At 38.3% G+C, this 19,264-nt stretch overlaps 1 protein-coding gene across 1 annotated transcript; it reads left to right on the forward strand.

Moving 5' to 3' along the window:
* Nucleotides 1-278: 278 nt before the first annotated feature.
* LOC148274400 (uncharacterized) lies at nt 279-18,460 on the forward strand (the record flags this gene model as incomplete). The annotated part of the gene is made up of 11 exons (XM_088237205.1): nt 279-623; nt 3,034-3,218; nt 6,173-6,304; nt 8,746-8,954; nt 9,509-9,657; nt 11,591-11,665; nt 13,107-13,362; nt 13,934-14,553; nt 15,386-15,558; nt 15,818-15,968; nt 18,285-18,460. Coding segments are annotated over exons 1-11 (2,174 nt in total), but the record flags the coding sequence as incomplete, so codon positions are not given.
* Between the last annotated feature and the right edge of the window lie 804 nt (nt 18,461-19,264).

Raw genomic sequence — 19,264 nt, forward strand, 5'->3', positions numbered from 1 at the left:
TGGCCCCTGTCCACGGTTATGGTTCTGATTTGTGAAAAAATTGTAAAATTGTAACAAAATTTTATTCTTCATCCACCCGGATCCGTAATATGCTGAGATCACTTATGATGAAGTAATAACATCAGATTGAAAAATCTTTAAATTGAATTAAAAATTATGGTCTTTGCAAAATTTTGTAAAAAAAATAAACCAGTTTTTGAGAAAAATTCATTTCCTTTGCAATAGGTACCTACTTAGCAATATGTTCAACGTAGTTACTTATGAACACGACGAACGTCACTACTTAACCATAGACGTCCATAGATAATCTAAAAAACTGACACAACCCCACGCTTAGCGGCCATGTTAATATTTATTCGGCGCGAATACATATTCTATTATTATTGTTGCTTTGAATTGTCTAAATTAATAATATTTTAATTTCAACCAAGACCAAGAAAACATTTCAAACTTTTGTCGTGCCATGACATTTTAAATCTCATTCCAAGCGCGACGCCAAAAATCAAAGGACCATTTACCCACTTTACGAAATTATGAACCTGGATTTGTGAATTCGGAGATTGAATAAATTCACAATGTCCGGCGTTTCTTATGATTTGGACACCTCGGGGGGTCTTATGCCCGTGAGTATATACATATTTGACATTAAAAACGCTCGAGATTCACATACAAGGGATATATACGCTTTGGCAGTTGCAATTTCTTCACTAATGACATTTGTCCTGTGTCAATTAATGCAATCTATACCTGATTAAAACATTCGTTTTATTAATAAAATCTAGGTGTTTATTGGCTCGTTGTATTTTACACATTAAAAAAAGTCATTTACAAGTATAATAATAGTTTTGATTATTTTATTGAATTTTTGATCGTCTAAATGGCTATTAAAGTACCGATGGCTAATTGACGCAATATAAACTTCTACTTTCTTCCCCGATCTCAAGATTTATTTCAGTTATTCCAATTTGATTGGCGGTATTTTTTAATGAATATTTAACATCATTTTAACTGATGTTGTCACGTCAATATATTTAAATATATTGGTTACCGAAAATTTGTGCGGTTTCTGTGTTATGTCATGCTTTTTCACGCCTACAAAATATAGGCGGACATATGGCAGCCGTGCAACCAGCAGCAACCGAGAGAAATTGCAATCAATTACAATTAATTGAATTTAATTATGAACGTAATATTGAATCTGGAGAACAGTATAACCTCTGTTTTTGCTAAACAAAACAGTCGGCCCCGTGGTGTAATGGTCAGTATGTTTGCTTACCATGTAAGACGTCTCGGGTTCGATTCCCGACATGGTTGATATGAAATATTTATTTAACCCTCCCTCCTCGGTGATGTGTAGCTAGTACACATTGCGTCTAATAGCTATAATATCTTTATAAATATAATAAATATTGGGTTTAGATTTTCAGTATTCCTCCATTACACATTTACGTATTGACTGAATTTTTTTTAAATTTAATAATAAGTACTTATTAGGCACAAAAAAGCATTTTATCGGAAATCCGAGATAAATTACACATATCATCAAAAGTATACCCTCAGTCAGTCACGGGGTCCAGTATATAGCTACTTAGTAGCTCTCAGGAAGTTGGCGCGGGTGCACGTTTCGCCCGAGTCGTTAGCGATACCCAATGGTTTTTTCATGTCTTCAGCAGTTAGATTTGAAATATTATCATCTTTGAATTAAATTATGGCTAATTAAAGCCATTCCCTATGAATATTTATTTTTCCCTTTTCAAATCTCGTATTTTATTAATGTGTAGTGACTACACAGCACCGTAACTCGAGGGTGTTTTTAGGACAGTAAGGAAAAGGTTAAAATAAGTTTTTTTTTTTTTTACTCAAATATTTGAATTTTCAAACCATTTCCTAAAAGTCTTAAATAACTTGTGCTGGAAAAATGGAAATCGAGTAGTGGTAGAGTGGGATTTGAACCTGGGGCCTTCGGTCCGTGAGTCCACAACACTACCATGGGACCACGACCCGGCTTAAAATGTTTTTACTCTGGAATATTTCATAGTCCCTGGACTGGTACCCGAAGCGTAAGACTGATCATCTTACCTTCATGTAACAAAAAATGATCATGATACGCTGCAATTGGTTTACCAATGCAGTGCCCTATGCACCATTCGGTGCGGAAAGGGAATCATGATTATGAAATAAAACATGTTGATTTTTGCAAATACACAACAGTCTCTTTTAACTCTCCCTTCCGAGTGATGTGCAGCCAGTACACATTGCATCTAATAACTTTAATATCTCCATAAATATAAGAAATTATGGGTTGAGATTTTCCGTATTCCTTCATTATACATTTACCTATTGGAAAAACGTTTTTTTATCAAATAATTGATGCTTTTTGGAAACATAAAAGGCGTTTTGTCAAAAATCGGAGATATCACCGATGCAATAGAATGTTTACCAATATGTCGCATGTTGCGTTCGTAGTAAAAGAGTAATCCTAATATATAATTGTCTCGCACACTTTTTAAAGGTTTCAGCTCTTTTACTTCACAAAAGTCAACAGATTTATGGAAGAGCCGAGAAAAAATGTGAATGTTCAAACATAGGCAGAATGGTGAATGTTACACAGTGTGTAAAGTGGCCACTTAAACCAGCCAATGACAGGTCATAAGCCCTGTAAATGCCTAGACTCCCATATTCCCTTCTCGAAATGTTTTCCCTCTCAGTTGCAACAAATTTAAATATGAACAACTCCCTAGGGAGAAAATCCAGCCAGTCTGCAAGCATTTGGACGTACTTAAAACATTGTTGAAAACTGTATTTACTTGTATCACAATAGCCTATGACGATTAGGCCTAGTTGCATACTGCGAGCCAGTTTGTTTATAAAATAATTCAACATGACATTGGCAAAAGCATACAATTTATTTTGCAAAGCCATTTTATTTTAAAATAAAAAAAAATAGCCTATGTCCATTATAGTAAAAAGGTAAATCTCATAATCATGGATGCATTGAGTTTAACAGTTGATGCGAATTCTGTTTCCTCGCAGCTGATCCGCGCGCTGATCAAACCACCGGACGAAGAGCTGAACCCTCCCAAGCAGAAGCGCACCCAGCACCCGTACTACCGCCGGCCCGGGAAGGGCCACAACCGGGACTGTTGCGGGGCGTGCCAGGAGGGGGGGGACCTCATCTGCTGCGACCGCTGCCCGGCGAGCTTCCACCTCGGCTGCCAGTGAGTGCCGTAGAACGGGAGAGCTTAGATTAGGATAAAGAAAATAGTCATCCATCTTGTATCCATCATTATTTCTAGCGGGGACGCTGGATTCAATAAAACACCCTTGAATCTCGTAAAATTTTTCTTGGGAATTATTTCTAGAAGCATATATTTATAATCCAAATATATATATACAGGTGTTCTTTAAACCCTGTCACATCCGAAACCACGATGATCAGTATGGGCAAGAAGACATACAGTCGAATTTGGTTATTACGAGGAAGATTTGAATTTGCTCATTATGAGCGTTACTCGTTATACCAGAGAAAGGTTTTTTTTATAGAATCGCTATTGCACATTGTCACTTAGTAAACAAGTAAATACATATGTGTACATATAATTCATACAGATTTTTTTTTACAGGGGTTAGGTTTTAACTGATCTGGTCTAGAACTCATTTGATATCACCCACTTGTAATGTTTATTGTGCATTGAAATAAGCCTAGAACATTAAAAAATCTAAAAAAAAACCATAAAAACTTCCGAAACAAGCGTGTCATTCATAAACTACAAAAGCAGCTGTAAATTGTAACAATGTGCCGAACCGGCACTTACTAAGTTCACAATGCTTGGATTTTTTACAAACCACGTGTGTTCATTTTTCAATATTGTCGGCGAAAAAACCAATTTGGTACTCAGACACTTACATGGCTATCATAAGCATAATCCGATCCCAACGCCCGGCGGTATTTATCTTTTATGTAAGCCGACCGTTTAGATTTTATTACTTAGATTCTTATTTCCAGAATTATGTTTTTAACAATTAAAGATTTTTTGTATAATTTTTGACAATATTTTCGTTCGGTATGTCCGAAGAGTAGCTCGTTATAACAGTGAATAATTGTATGGACAAAACCATGAACTAAAATGTCAACTAATGCCTGCTCTTATAATTAGAAATCAAACACTGATTTGAGTCTACTGAACACTTTATTTTATTTTTACAAATATAAACATATAAAAATAAAAACTTCGTGACAATTGTTTCGCCTTATTAGGGCATTTTCAAACGAATGTGAAGATTATTTGGATTGAATGTCCTTATATAGTTATATATTTCAAGGTACTTAAGTAGAAAATAAAAATAATCTTATGAACTATAGCATGTACATTAATCATAATTGAGGAAAAAACCAATGGTTAAGGGCGAGGCTAAGTGTTTAATAGGTAATGGGGAATTTAGGTATTTATATTTGAATTTCGGGGAAAATATAACAAAGTAAGTATTTATTGACATACAATATGTATTGTGAGATAATCAATGAAACTTTATAGGTTTGTAAATTTAGATAATTGTTGTATATATATATTTTGATAAGAAATTCTTAAAAATAGAAATATTGTATAATAATACATTTATGTTTATATAAATTTCCTCATAATATTTCAATCACGTTTTAAAATTAAAATGAACAGCAACCTATTATAATATTATTGATATTTTTTCGACAACAATTATCTAAATTTACAAAACTATAAAGTTTCATTAATTATCTCACACCTTGAATTATATAACTATATAAGGACATTCAATCCAAATAATCTTCACATTCGTTTGAAAATGCCCTAATAAGGCGAAACAATTATCACGAAGTTTTTATTTTTATATGTTTATATTTGTAAAAATAAAATAAAGTGTTCAGTAGACTCAAATCAGTGTTTGATTTCTAATTATAAGTTTAAATATGGAGTTCTACAAAATAAACACCAAATCAATCAATCAATCAATTCCTCGTTACATCCGAGATCTCGCTATTTCCGTAATCATCATAACCGAGTTCGACTGTATTAGCATATTTAAAAATATATTTAGAACAAAGAAAATTTAAAAAAATAAAATATTAAAAAAACAAATGGCTGCTTACTTCTGCAGAGGCGAAGTGAGGGGAGCGCGGCACAGTATCAAACTCCCCCAGAAGTAAGCAACCATTTGCTTTTTTTGATATTTTATTTTTTTAAATTTTATTTGTTCTAAAAAATTATTTTAATGTGCCAATATGTCTTCTTGCTCATACTGATCGTCGTGGTTTTGGATGTGACAGGGTTTAATAAACAACCTGTATATGTTTGGATAATTTATATAGCGCCATTTTTGTGAAAATCACCTCAACTTTTTTGGTTTAAGTTTACAAGGATTTAAACGAGCACTAAATAAATAGTCCAGATCTTGTCTCGATGTCCCTTATGTTTGTCAATGCTTCTTTTCTTTTTTTTTTTATAAATGTTTTTAACTATTCTTTTTTTGTAATATTTAAACCCTATAAATTGTATACATGGACAATGTCCGTTAATAAATAAATTATCAGAGCTATGATTTTTCAAAGTTTTGTAATTTTTAAATTACTCGGCTTGTGACGTCACATTTTGTCTGCCTCGTGGCGACGTAGTGGTCAGTGCGTTTGCCTACCATGCAAGAGGTCTCGGGTTCGATTCCTGACATGGTTGATATGAAATATTTATGTAAAAGTTTTTTTTACACTAGAATATTTCAAAGTCCCCGGATTGGTACCTGAAGCATAAGACTGGTCATCTTACCTTCATGTAACAAAAAAAATGTTCAAGATACGCTGCGATTGGTGTATCAATGCAGTGCCCTATGCACCATTAGGTGCGGAAAGGGAGAGTGATGATTATGTGACATCACAAGTCTCGAATACTTGAATCTATATGCTGTATTGAAATTCTGCAAGTTACAACTGCAAATCATCACAATGGATGCAAATCCATTTGATATTTAATTATTTAGGCATCTAAAAAGATTGAATCTTTGTCTAAGTCGTGTAACGAATCCACAATGTAACTGTACTTTTTATTCGCGGGCTCCATTTCATTTTGTGCGAAACGACGCGTGTCGCCTCCGGCACGTGCGTCATAGGTTGCCCGTCACTAGTATAGAGTGCCTCTGCCCCCAGCGACCCGCCCCTGGAGGAGGCGGACATCCCCCTGGGCCAGTGGCTGTGCCTGGAGTGCCGCAGCTCTGCCGACAAGCGCCCCGGCTCCCCGACCACCAGCCACCGCAGCTTCGAGGGAGACAAGAAGCCCAAGTAAGGAAAATCTTTACGATTCTCACTATGATAGATGTGTAATGTACATATAATTAATTGTAGTGCTTTCACACTTATAGATTACGCAGACAGGGTATAGTCTAAGCTTATAACCGAGTTGCACAGTTTAAACCCGCGCTGTGCCAGCCATTATCAATCAGTAAATATAAAAAAATTGCTAGTCTGGAATTTTCTCATATATCTCCTTCTTCTAAAGTAAAATAAGCCTAAGTACAAAAAATATATGCAAACTGTAGCTCAATCACAAATAAGTATCGACGTGCTAATAAGCAACTAGATAATAATTTCTCACCATGGTTGTTTATCGTATTCGCGATCACAATGGAACATCCGTGAACACCTAATATTAAATGTCAAAATATTTACGTTTCGCGACGTATAATCCTGCTGCGCAATCACATATTTGAATTTCACCGGTGTAAATATGAAAATTATTACAAAACTGCTATTTTTATTTAATATTTATCATGCTATTTATTGCATTTAGCCGGCGGTAGGCTAGCCAAATGTCAAGATAAGCTGTCACCATAGTAATTGTAATTAAATTTTCACTTTTTTGTATTGAATACTCCTTACTATTTTGCAAATGCAATATATTGTAAATGCCAGTTTTTTGCCAGTGAACTGTATTTATTTACGAGGAAAACAAAAAACAAACCGACACGAGCGTTGACTTAGAGATTACACACGCATTGAATGCGATAATTTAAGCATGTTCATTAATGTATATTGTGATTGCTCAAATGCCTAGCATATTTTTAAGCCTGTCGATAGTTATTTGTGATTGATCTACTGGCGGACTTATTGTTTATTGCCAAAAGCAATATCTTTCAGCCAATCTGGTGAAAAGTGAGTCAAAATTTGTACTAAAAAAATATGTATTAAATATCGAGAAATCGAATTGTGGTCCTGTGGCTAGTGTAGAGAACTCGCGGATCAGAGGTCTGAGTTTCGAACCCCACTACCCCCACCCAATGCCCATTTTCTAATAGCGATCTTTTGAAATATTGTTTATTGAAAATGGCCCCTAGAATTGAAATGTTAGGGAAAACCAAAGGATTTTTTTTAGTTAAAAAAAAAAATATATATTGTATGCAGTAGAATTCTGTTTATCCAAACTCCAGTCCGATCATTTGGATTGCCAAATACTGAATCGATAAAAAGTAAAAGAATATTTCATAGTCCCTGGACTGGTACCTGGAGAGCAAGACTGATCATCTTACCTTCATGTAACAATTTTTTTTTATCAAATTACGCTGCAATTGGTGTACTAATGCAGTGCCCTATGCACCATTAGGTGCAGAAAGGGAATGATGATGATGTACTTTTTTGAGGTACAAATTAATGAATTGATCGATTGATGAATGATTACCTATAAAATTAATCACGGCTCGCCACTGGGCCCTAAGGGTACATAATAATGTTTCCTGGGTTTCTTAAATGTGGCCAGAGAAGGCGCATCTTTTATGTGAAGAGATAGCTCATTGCAAAGTCTGGCACCTTGAACAGAAAAATAATAGGGTATTATCACTCAGGAGGAATATCGGATTTAACCTACTCTACAAATCAAAGATTTTCCTAGTGTTTATATAAGCCCTTATAATGAATATTTTCATTAATTATTTTAGTTAATAAAATATGTTCTTTTAAAAACGATCGTTTCGTAAGTTGGTAATAAATTTTGTCACAGAAGTTCACGAGTGATGCATTCATTTTAATGTTGGTAATGCCACAGGCCACAGATAGAAATATAAGGAGAGTTGTCTATGCATATTATCTTAAGCCCCCCCCCCCCCCCTTTACCCACTCAACATTCCAGTTCCAGGCACTGACAGATGAAAGTGAAAATGGATTACATCTCGAATTATGAATCATTACATCTCAAATATTTTATGGTTTTCAACCTCTTCTAAATTAGTTCAATTTATCATGAAAATTATAAATCACAACTCGTGGCGTTTGGTAAGTGACAGGACGCCGTAAATGTAAACAAGTGACACATAGAAAAAGGAAGCTATCTACAATACTCTATAAAATCCATAGACATTGATGAAAAAAATCCGATGACGTCACAAAACATCCGAAGGCGTCATACTTGATGATATCACGAATTGTTTTATCTCCCTTATTTCTTAACGGATTTTATTAAGAATAGTACCGATTGGCTTGGGATTTTTTAGATTAATTTATAAGCTAATAAAAAATCCATGATAATTGCCCATTACTGGAGAATGATGTATGTCGAGGAATGGAAAGTGTTCTCTCCTGAGAAAAGCCAAGTGATAGACACACAATGAAATATTTCAGCATAGCGTCACATTTCATCCCTAAAATTTAAATACCGTTTATTTCGCGCTTGCAAACGTATCTCGCCGTGGTCAACAGTAATATTGTAAAACAATTTGTCGTCTGCGCGGCAGGGTGCGCGTGCGCGGCGTGCGCTCCAACTCGTCGGGCAGCAGCTGCGGCGTGGCGCGGCGCTCGGGCAGCGGCGAGGGCAGCCGGGAGGAGGCGGAGGAGCTGTCCCCCATGGACGCGCTGGTGCGGGCCGCGCGCGTCATGAACCCCACGCAGTTCCAGCTGCCGCGCGAGATGCGCGTGCACTGCCCCTTCCCGGGCACCGACAAGGGTGAGAGAACCGACCGACCGGCTTGTTTTTATTCTAGCCATAAGAGGACACGCGGTCAAGAGCCGTTTGATGAATAGGGACACACTTTTCCTCTTAATGCTTAGTTTCAAATGTAACTATGTAGTATTGACTAACACGGGAAATTCCTAGCTAGTCACTACGAGAAATAAACCGCATCTGTAAATTAATTAACAATATTTTGAGTTTGTCCAGACTTCTGTAGACAATGACTGGATTCAACTCCCCGGGGAGCTGTTAACATTAACATATTACAACAGAGATGAAGACCATTTTAGAGAAGGTAATATAGATGTCTAGGCATCTACAGGGCTTATGACCTGTCCTTGGCTGGTTTAAATTTGTCCATGTCGATTTGTGGTCCCGTGGCTAGTGTCTCGGACTAGTGTTTGAATCCCACTCTACCCCAACTTGGTTCCCATTTTCTAATAGCGAGTTATTTACAACTCGTTGAAAATGGCCCTCAAAAATGAAATATTTGGGTAAATGATAAGAACGCAAAATGATATATATAATAATAAGGATATTGTGCGCAGAGGAGCGCAACGGGAAGCAGCAGCTGCCGCACGTGAAGGACTCGTGGGGGTGCGTCCCTCTGCCCGCGCGCCTCTGCTTCCACTGCAACCAGAGCTGCCGCGCCGCCCCGCTCCTGCAGTGCGACTACTGTCCGCTGCTCTACCACCAGGTAACTACGTCGAGCTCGGATGGGCCGACAAAATATGTTATTGTTCAAAATATGTTTTCAAGGGAGCCGCAAAAAAAGTGTTAAACTGAGGAAAACGCTAAAGTGATGAAATGAAAAACTGCAGAAAAATTGTAGAAACGGTCATCATTGGGGATTATTTATATTTACCTGGGATTTCATTAAAAATATTATGTATTTTTTTCAGTCAATACCACAATGTGTTTTTTTTTAAATTGGACTAAAGAAAAACATGTTTAAATAATTTTATCTAAGTACTTAACCTTAAAAACATGAAATTTTTTTTTTTTTATTGGCATAAAATGATTTTAAGTTTTGTTTATATGGTATTACTTTTTTTAGCATGGCTCCGCAGAATTTCAACTGTCATTTGGATCACGGAAAAGAATATTTCACACTTAATTATAACTGTTTAAACAATCTTCTTTCCAAATTATGTTTTTAACTTCAAATAATATTTCTATTGCCAAATTTTTTAACTTTCTGCGCCGTAATTTATTGAAGTAAAGACTTTATTTTTCCTATGCATGCGTCAACCGCATGTCACAATTGAGTTATTTTGACATTTTTGTCAAAATAAGACAAATAAAATGCTAAATTACACTGTACCTACTTTGAATTTGGTTTGAGACAATAATAAACCAGTACGTCTCGTATGGTCTTTTTGCGTCAGAGAGTTTCTATACTTTCTCGGGCGTCCCGCAAGGCTCTAACCTGGGTCCATTGTTGTTCTCTATTTTCATTAATAATATTAAAAATGTAATTTTGAACTCGCGTTTTCTGTTATTTGCGGATGACTTAAAACTATTCTTAAAGGTGACAACTTTGGATGATTTTCGTCTTCTCCAAGCGGATATATCTAATATATGTGAATGGGGAAGGCGTAACAAACTTATGTTTAATGTTTCCAAGTGTTCGGTCCAGATGACCAGAATCTGATACGAACATCAAATGTTAAGGATCTGGGCGTTAGATTTGTGAGTACTCTGACATTTCATGAACACATAGAGACAATCAGTGGTAATGCATTGAAGATGTTGGGATTCGTTCTGCGTACTGCCAGGGTTTTTGAAAATACCCGCGTACTGAGAACTCTTTACAACTCCTTGGTGCGAAGTAGACTCGAGAGTAGCTCGATGATTTGGGGGCCACATGAACTGAAGTACTCTCTTATGATAGAGAAAATCCAAAAGAAGTTTCTGAGATATCTCTACATGAGAGAGTGCGGGTATTATCCTCGGCTCTACCCGACTGAGTTTCTCCAGGGTATGCTCGGCTACAACAGTTTAGAGACTAGAAGGAATGTGTATTTGACTACACATTTTTATCGATTGTTGCGCGGTATTTTCGATAATCCTAAGATTATGATGAGCATTGGTTTGTATGTTCCTGATAATTACCTAAGACAGCATCAGCATATATTGTTTCATATTCCGATATACAGGACCAACCTGCCGATGGTTATGCCTGTTGGAAGAGCTACCGCTATGCTGAACGACATCGCTCTGGATATTGATCTGTTCCATGTATCCGAAGGGGTTTTCCGGAGCAGGATTCTCCTTTTACTTTGACATGAATCTCTTTCATGTATTTTTTTCTTTTTTATAATATGTACGTATTAAATGTATGTTTGTAATGTATATGTTATATTTAAATAAATAAATAAATGGATTGAATTGAATTTACACAATTTTTTTATTTACCTCGATTTTATTCTCCATTTACGCAGCGTCGTGTGGTTTGTTGTCTTTTGGGGTTAAGGGAATATTTGAATGAGAATATATGTAAAAAAATGTGACTTAAATATTTAGATGTAAAAAGCGAGAGAACATCAAAATCGAGGAATGTAAAACTAGGTTATACTGTATGTGTTTTATTTTTTTATGGTAAAATTATATAATTGTTTCTCTTGCAGGACTGCCTAGATCCTCCGCTCACCGCTCTGCCGTCAGGGCGTTGGATGTGCCCCAACCACGTCGAACAGTATATTGTGAGTGCCTCTAATTTATAAAGCTACGTCTTTGTGAGAAATCATCGTCTCACACCCGGGCTGATGACAAACACTGCAATGACAAAATCATAACATTAACAAGTGTGAACAACTCGGAACATAACACTAAAATTAGCAGTATTCTTGAATATTGCTCTACAGTCTGGTCTCCTCAATACTCCAAATACATTTTAAGAATTGAAAGGATTCAAAAAATTTTTATGAAGCATCTAAACTATCGACAAAATGAACATTTTAATAACTATGAAGAAGCTGTACTATATCACAATATTGAAACCTTACAATCCAGAAGAACTATATCTGATACCGTCTTCCTTTACAAAATAGTAAATAACAAATTAGATTGTCCCCAACTTCTTGAGAAAATTAAAATTCGTATCCCTCAGCGCACAACTCGGCTGCAGCAATTGTTTCATGTTGGAAGATCAAGCACAAATAACAACAAGAATGCACCTTTTCCCAGAATCTTAAATAGTTATAACAAACATTTTTTTGAAATTGATATATATTTTCTAACTTTAATTAACTATAAGAAAAATGCCAAGGCTATAATTGCAGATAATAATCATTTGACTTAATCAGTACTATCTATTTAACATTTGTAATTTGTTATATACTTGTACATTTGTATTTATGTCTAAGAGGAAAAGCTGATCTGAAGCTACTCCGTGGGGATCCGTAAAATGATTTTTTTTAAAAATTATTTAAAAATTATAATAATAAATTAAATTTTGTACTTTTAGTTATTATTAATTTTTTTATTTTTGCAAGTGATATGATACGGAGTGGCTTAATACAGGTACGCTTTTTTTAATTCTTTTACATTCTATTTAGTTTTTATATAGAAAACTATAATTGGCCTAAAATTTTGGTTTATTTGTATATACTGTATTTTTTGTTGTAATGGCTGTTGTTTTCTTTAAATAAATAAATAAATAAATAAAAATTGCATTCACGGAGACTGCACTCACGAGCCCACCGGGTGATCCCACTTGATCGGCTTATTTCACACCATGGCAAAAATCCACTCGGGATGATAAAATAACATTTAGTGGATTGCTATGTAGGCAGGCTTACCATAATCGTGGAGTTTCAAACCAGGACAGAAGTGGGAGATTGAACAGAATCGAATAAAAATTCTGATGTCTTTTGTTGAAAATTGTTTTATTAAATGTACACACGTGCTGGCACAGCTTGCTTGATGAAAGAAAAAAGCTCTTCAGCCGTGAAATTTTAATTTTGTTGACGGCACTCACACGTGTGATTATACGTATAATTGTTGCGTAGAGTGCGCTAGGAAATTGGAAGGACGGGTAGCTAGATATAGATTTGAATTAAGAGTCGGTTCGAACCCAACTAAATTATGTCACCCGCTGTGCCTTCAAATTAATGCTCATCTTCTTTATTACGCTTTTGTCAGGACTGGCAGCTGGTGAACTCCATCTCGGCGAGCGAGCGCGTGGCGCTGTGGCGGCGCGTGGCGGGGCCGGTGGACGCGCACGCGGTGCGCGTGGCCTTCCTGCGGCGCGCGCGCACGGCGCACCCGCCCTTCCGCGTGCGCCTGCGCGCGCCGCCCGCGCGCGGCAGGGTGCGCGTGCCGCCCATGGTGCGCCACCACTACCGGCGCCCGCCCTCGCTGCTGCCCACGCGCCGCGACCACCGCCGCTGCACCAGAGGTAACACACAGTGGGAAGGACAAACGTTTGGTAATACAGTAAAGTCTATAATCCGCACCAACACCGTCCGACACCCGCCCTCGCTGCCATGACATATATGATATGATTAAAATGTTGATACTGACATGTGTTTAAGATATGATTGAAAAGCTAATGGTGACATGTGTTTATGCTCAAGAATATGATTTAAATGTTGATACTGACATGTGTTTAAGATATGATTGAAAAGTTAATGGTGACATGTGTTTATGCTTAAGAATATGATTAAAATGTTGATACTGACATGTGTTTATGTGATTGAAAAGTTAATGGTGACATGTGTTTATGCTCAAGAATATGATTAAAATGTTGATACTGACATGTGTTTATGTGATTGAAAAGTTAATGGTGACATGTGTTTATGCTCAAGAATATGATTAAAATGTTGATACTGACATGTGTTTAAGATATGATTGAAAAGTTAATGGTGACATGTGTTTATGAACATTATTTAAAAGTCAATGATTGTATGTTGGATTGTTTTTTTTCTGATTTAATCCGAATATTTAATTCTTTTTTTTCTTTTTTTCAGTGCTCAACACCTACAGAAACTACAATCCATCAGATGACGAGAAGGACTCTTCGAAGACGAAAATAATCTGCATGAATCTCCACTGCCCGAGGTACCTTAGCAAAAACTCCATCTGCGAACACGACTCTGACGAGAGTTCCAGTTCTGACGAGCAGGAGGAGTGCGCTAAGAATGACCTCCAGGAGATCTCCGACAAGAGTGAGGACCACACCGCCGCTAAGCGCAAAAGCCAGGGAGACAAACTCCAATATCCAGAAGTCATTAAATCCCTCGTTATAAGCCCCAAAAGAAGAAAATTCGAAGAAACTCCCAATTTAGAAGCCAACAAAGCACCAAACTCAGAAGACAACAAAAGTGACATTATTTTTGGCGTTGTTAGCGACAACGACAAAGAGATTAAAGAGATTCTGTTCTCCGTCGAGGAGCAGTTGAAGAAATTGGACGGCAGGCTGGTCAAACTGCTGGCCTTCCAGCGCCTGCAGCAGCTGATGGACGCCGCCAACGCGGACCTGGACGACAGCATTGCGGAGATCATCACAAGGAGCATCGACAAGAATAGCCTGAGGCGGTATGGGTTCAAGCACGTAGCGCTTCCGAGTGAACTTCTTAGCCCACACGAGGTAAATTAACTGTCGACTTAATTTTAAAAAAATCATGGTATCATATCCTTAACAATGAAACTGGGGAAAAAAAATCAACTTAAGCTTTTGACATTAATTATAAAAGGTAATTAAATAGAAATTGAACAATATAATTCATGATAATTCATTGAATGCGGACGTCTGCAACATCCCTGATATTAAGTATCAGACGACCACTCTTTGATGATCCGTTTTAGGCTCTATTTCACAGTATTCCTCATGAGCATGCTCTGGGGTCTAACAGTTAACAACTTAGGAGGAATAGGTTTTTTCAGGCTGATAAGAGGTTATATCCTGAACTGGGTTGTGGTCCTGTGGTGTGGCTAGTGTTCTTGTATTTTTCAACAACCTGGTTACCATTTTCTAATAGTGAGTTAATTACTCGCTGCAAATGGCCCTCAAAATTAAAATATTTGGGCAAATCATAAGCAAATATTTCTTTTACAAAAAAAATAAAAAATATCGAAAAACTCTGACAATTTGAAGAGTACAAATGTTTATGTTCCTGATGGATATCTCCGACAGCGTCAGCACAGACTGTTTTACGTCCTGGCTTACAGAACTCCGATCCGAAGAGCAGTCAGGCAGCTGAACATTATCACTTTAGAGATCAACACCTTTCACATCTATGAAAGTATGTTTAAGAGGCAAATACTCTTGCTATCGGAGAGCATTGGCCTTCATAATATCGAGCCATTTCTCAAGGGTTCCTGGCCTGATATGTTGTCCCAATGGCCTTAAATATTTTGTTTTATTTGAAATGTTATTGGTCCAATAAAAATTAATTTGAATTCCGATTTGTTTTGCTCAGATGGAGCGTATCGCCCGCGAGGTCATGGGCGCTGTGGCTCCGCGCGAAGAGGTGGCTCGCCTGCGCAGCGCCCCGCCCGCGCCGCCCGCCGCGCCGCCCGCCGCCCCCCCCATGCCCTCCCTGTCCGCCGTGCCGGTGCGCGCCACCTTGTGCCCCGTGCAGAGGCCCGCCAGGTAATTGACAGTAGTAGTTAAAACTGTAATATTTTATTGTTCCTGGACTGGCGCCTCACCTTCATGTGACGGATGATCAAAATACGCCGCGTTTGGTTTACCGATCCAGTGGCCTATGCACCATCAGGTGCCAAAACGGGAATAGTGATGATACGTATACTCTACGTAGAAAATTTCTTAAGGTGGTAATATTTTTTTATCTATTTGTGTCAGCTCATTGTTCCTAGCATGTTACCTTATGATGTTCGTCTGTTTGCAGAAATGGTTTGGGCGACGGGCTGGGGCGCCCTGTCCCCATGCGACTGTCCCGGCTGTCCGTGGGGCTGGGCGGGGCGTGTGATCTGCAGCTTCACCGCTACGGCACTTGCGACTTTGTGTCGGAACGCCACGCCCTCATATTCTATGACGAGGTAGGCCGCCGACTCTCGCATACTGTTATCATTGTTAATACCAGATTCCACTCCCCACGAAGGTCTTAGTTTTTTTTTTTGCCACACAACAGGCCAGGAGGCCTAATTACAGTGGTGAATTACATCACAGAGCACCCAGGCTTGAGAAAAATCACATTTTAATTTTTGTGTTCTCACCGGGAATCGAACCCGGAACCTTCTTTACTACACCACGGAGGCCGCACTCTGTTCTAGCTTCGACCGAAACTGAAACTTATTTAAATATGTTGAAAGTCACTTTAAAACACAAAAATATAAATACACAATGGTATATAGTAGACTCGGTGGGGGTGGAAGCGGGAGAGAGGTGTTTATAATTGAATTTGATTCAGTGATCGTTTGAAAGAAGACAACTTGTTGTCAAAGAAATCAAGACTGGTATGTTTGTTGGCAGACCTAAGAATTCTGGGCATAAGGGAATGAAAACCATAGTTAGTTCTATAGTTATCGGTATGAAAGAGTAAGTTTTGTCTGAGGTTTCTAGTTGGGATATTTAATTTTATTGAGCTCAGTAGTTCAGGCGCATCATTGGCGGCCTCCGTGGTGTAGTGGTCAAGACGCTTGACTCACGCACGGAAGGTTCCGGGTTCGATTCCCGGTGAGAACTCAAAAATAAAATGTGATTTTTCTCAAGCCTGGGTGCTCTGTGATGTAATTCACCACTGTAATTAGGCCTCCTGGCCTGTTGTGGTGCAAAAAAAAAAAATGTAATGTAATGTAAAAAAAGAGCGAGTTGAGAATTTTAAATAGGACTAGGTCGGATTTATTTCGACGGTCTTGAAGAGAAGATGTATTTAAGCTAGTTTCAAACTCATTATACGTATATTGGTCTCTAGATAAGCCCAACCTTGTTACGTTTCGAAGAGAGTCCTAGGTTATATGAGATAATTCTTTCTACCCTAAGACGGAGATTCAGTAATTACCTTTTTGCCCGGCCAGTCAGTAAAGAACATGAGATTCCGTCTCGGGATACAACGTAAGGGTTTGATGACTCTAAATCTTCTTTCATCAACTCACAAAGCCACTAGGAACCACAAATGAGTAAAATAGCTTTGATGTTCAAGGCTCGTGAGCCAATTTAATATTATAATATAACATAAATATGGTTCTACAATTCTCTCTGATCATGTGACGGGGGGAAGGAAATGAAGAAGGTACCACATACACGCGTATCTCGGATCTAAAAGGGTTAGCTAGCTCGGAATTATGGAACGATCTCACCGTGATATGATGCCCGAGGAATCCTGATGACCAAGGCGACCTTGCCTGGTTGTAGGGAAGCCGGTAAACGGCCTCGTGTGAAGCACGTGGGTTGAAAGAGATGTTGTCAAGACTGCAACATGTGGGAAGTGGCTGGTTCGGAAAATATCTCTTCCTGGAGCTCGTTGAGATTGGGGTTGCCGATACGCCCTTCGGGCTGGGTCCGACAACGTGCGATGGATGGGTATGACGGCCTCGCATCGCGCGGACAAAGGGAAACAGTCCATAAGGTGCTAGAAATCCCGTGATGAAGACAGAGTTTGCCGAGGAGCCCTTGGGGACACGGATAGGGCGGATTACGAAAGATGCAGACCAGCGCGGCCCTTACTTCGTCGCGCGATCAAGTGGGCGCGGAATACGGCTACATCTTCCGGCCGACGCTCTAGTTAAAAGGCTATGCTCAACTCGTGATCCACGACGCGGTATATATCAAACTTCATTACTTTATAACGCACGTCGAAAAATAGAGATGACGCGATTTTATTGTTTAACGCGGTTCCGGAAGCATGGCGTTCCGGGGTCCGCGGAGCTCACGGGCAGTAGGAAAGAACGTCTTTCTCCTATCAGGGCTGTCCCGGAACCGCCTCAAAATGGCTCGAGGATGAAATGTCCTTGAAGAGGTATTTGTTAAGTTTACTGTTCTGGAAATTAAGTTTTTTTTTTGGTATGACTGGATTTTTAGTTATAAAAATTGTCGTAAGTGGCGCTGTTGGTCATTTGCGGGAAGATTTGAATAATAATTCTTATGAAATCTGAAGTGTGAAATATAAACATAACAACCTCCAGCCTTTCTTTCTTAAAAATTGATGTTGAACTGAATGAATCATGATTTGCCTATTTGTAGCATTCATGAAGGAAGATACAAATATTAGTTTTTAGTGGGTAGCTTAAAAAAGCTGATTTGATGTTACCAGTTGTAGTAATAACCCCACGATATGTAGTAGACTCTGATTCGAAACTCCGCACGCCACTGAGATAACTCGAGTAACACACTACTCTACTGTGTGTCTGTTCCAGGTGACGCACCACTTCGAGCTGATCAACTACTCGGAGCACGGCAGTCTGGTGAACGGGCAGCTGTACTCGTGCGACTTCACCGGCGGGCCTGCGCCCCCCGACGGGGCCCCCGAGAGCAAGGCCGCAGCCCTGCGCGCCATAGCGGCCAAGAGGAAGGGGCCCGCTGCCACGCCCGGGTACGACGCTGCCCATTCCCACTTTTGCATGGCATTATTATGATTTTAACCGGCAACAGCTCATGGATGAATATTTCATTTTAATACATTTAAAGGCATACGCATTGATGAGCTTTCAACAAAATAAGCAGGTTTTTCGTCATTCTGTAAAAAGGAAAAACTTAACTAAATGGCCTATTGTAAAACCCGTGTTGTTGCAGTCAAAAGACTTGAGGTTATATTATAAATTTCATTGGTACCGTGAAAATGATCTACGATGTCTTCGATCCGGGAAGGAAATAAAATTCGCCAACGATCGGTTTCCTGGACTCGGTTCTAGGCAACATAGCGGACGTCAATCGCCTGATAGGCTGTCAGATCATCCTGTTCCTTGGTACTAATTGGAACTGCTTTGAATGACGTCACGAGTTCTTGTGACGTCATTCAAATTCTATTATTATGGAAATAAAAGACGAGCGATACTTTAATCCGCAAATTCTCATAACAAACTCATTAGAAATATCAATATATCAACTCATTAGTTAACCTGAAACACTTTGTTAATGATCCTTAAGACAAAAATCATTTAATTTAATTTACTCTCATACAATTTTGAATTCTCTATCCTTGCCTCTGTTTTGTATAAATACATTGAATTTCTTAATAAAGATACCAGTCTCGAAGATGTCGCGAAAGCGATGAAACCGGTTACTGGATATTGTAAATTTGTAAATTAAAGTATCACTCGTCTTTTTTTCTATAATAAACTTACATCAAGAATTTTCACTTACAAACTTAAAATATCTTGTGAATCAACCGATGATA

Source organism: Micrasema longulum, unplaced genomic scaffold, assembly GCF_059751315.1.
Source record: "Micrasema longulum isolate JH-2025_06_02 unplaced genomic scaffold, ASM5975131v1 h1tg001665l, whole genome shotgun sequence".
Taxonomy (NCBI): domain Eukaryota; kingdom Metazoa; phylum Arthropoda; class Insecta; order Trichoptera; family Brachycentridae; genus Micrasema; species Micrasema longulum.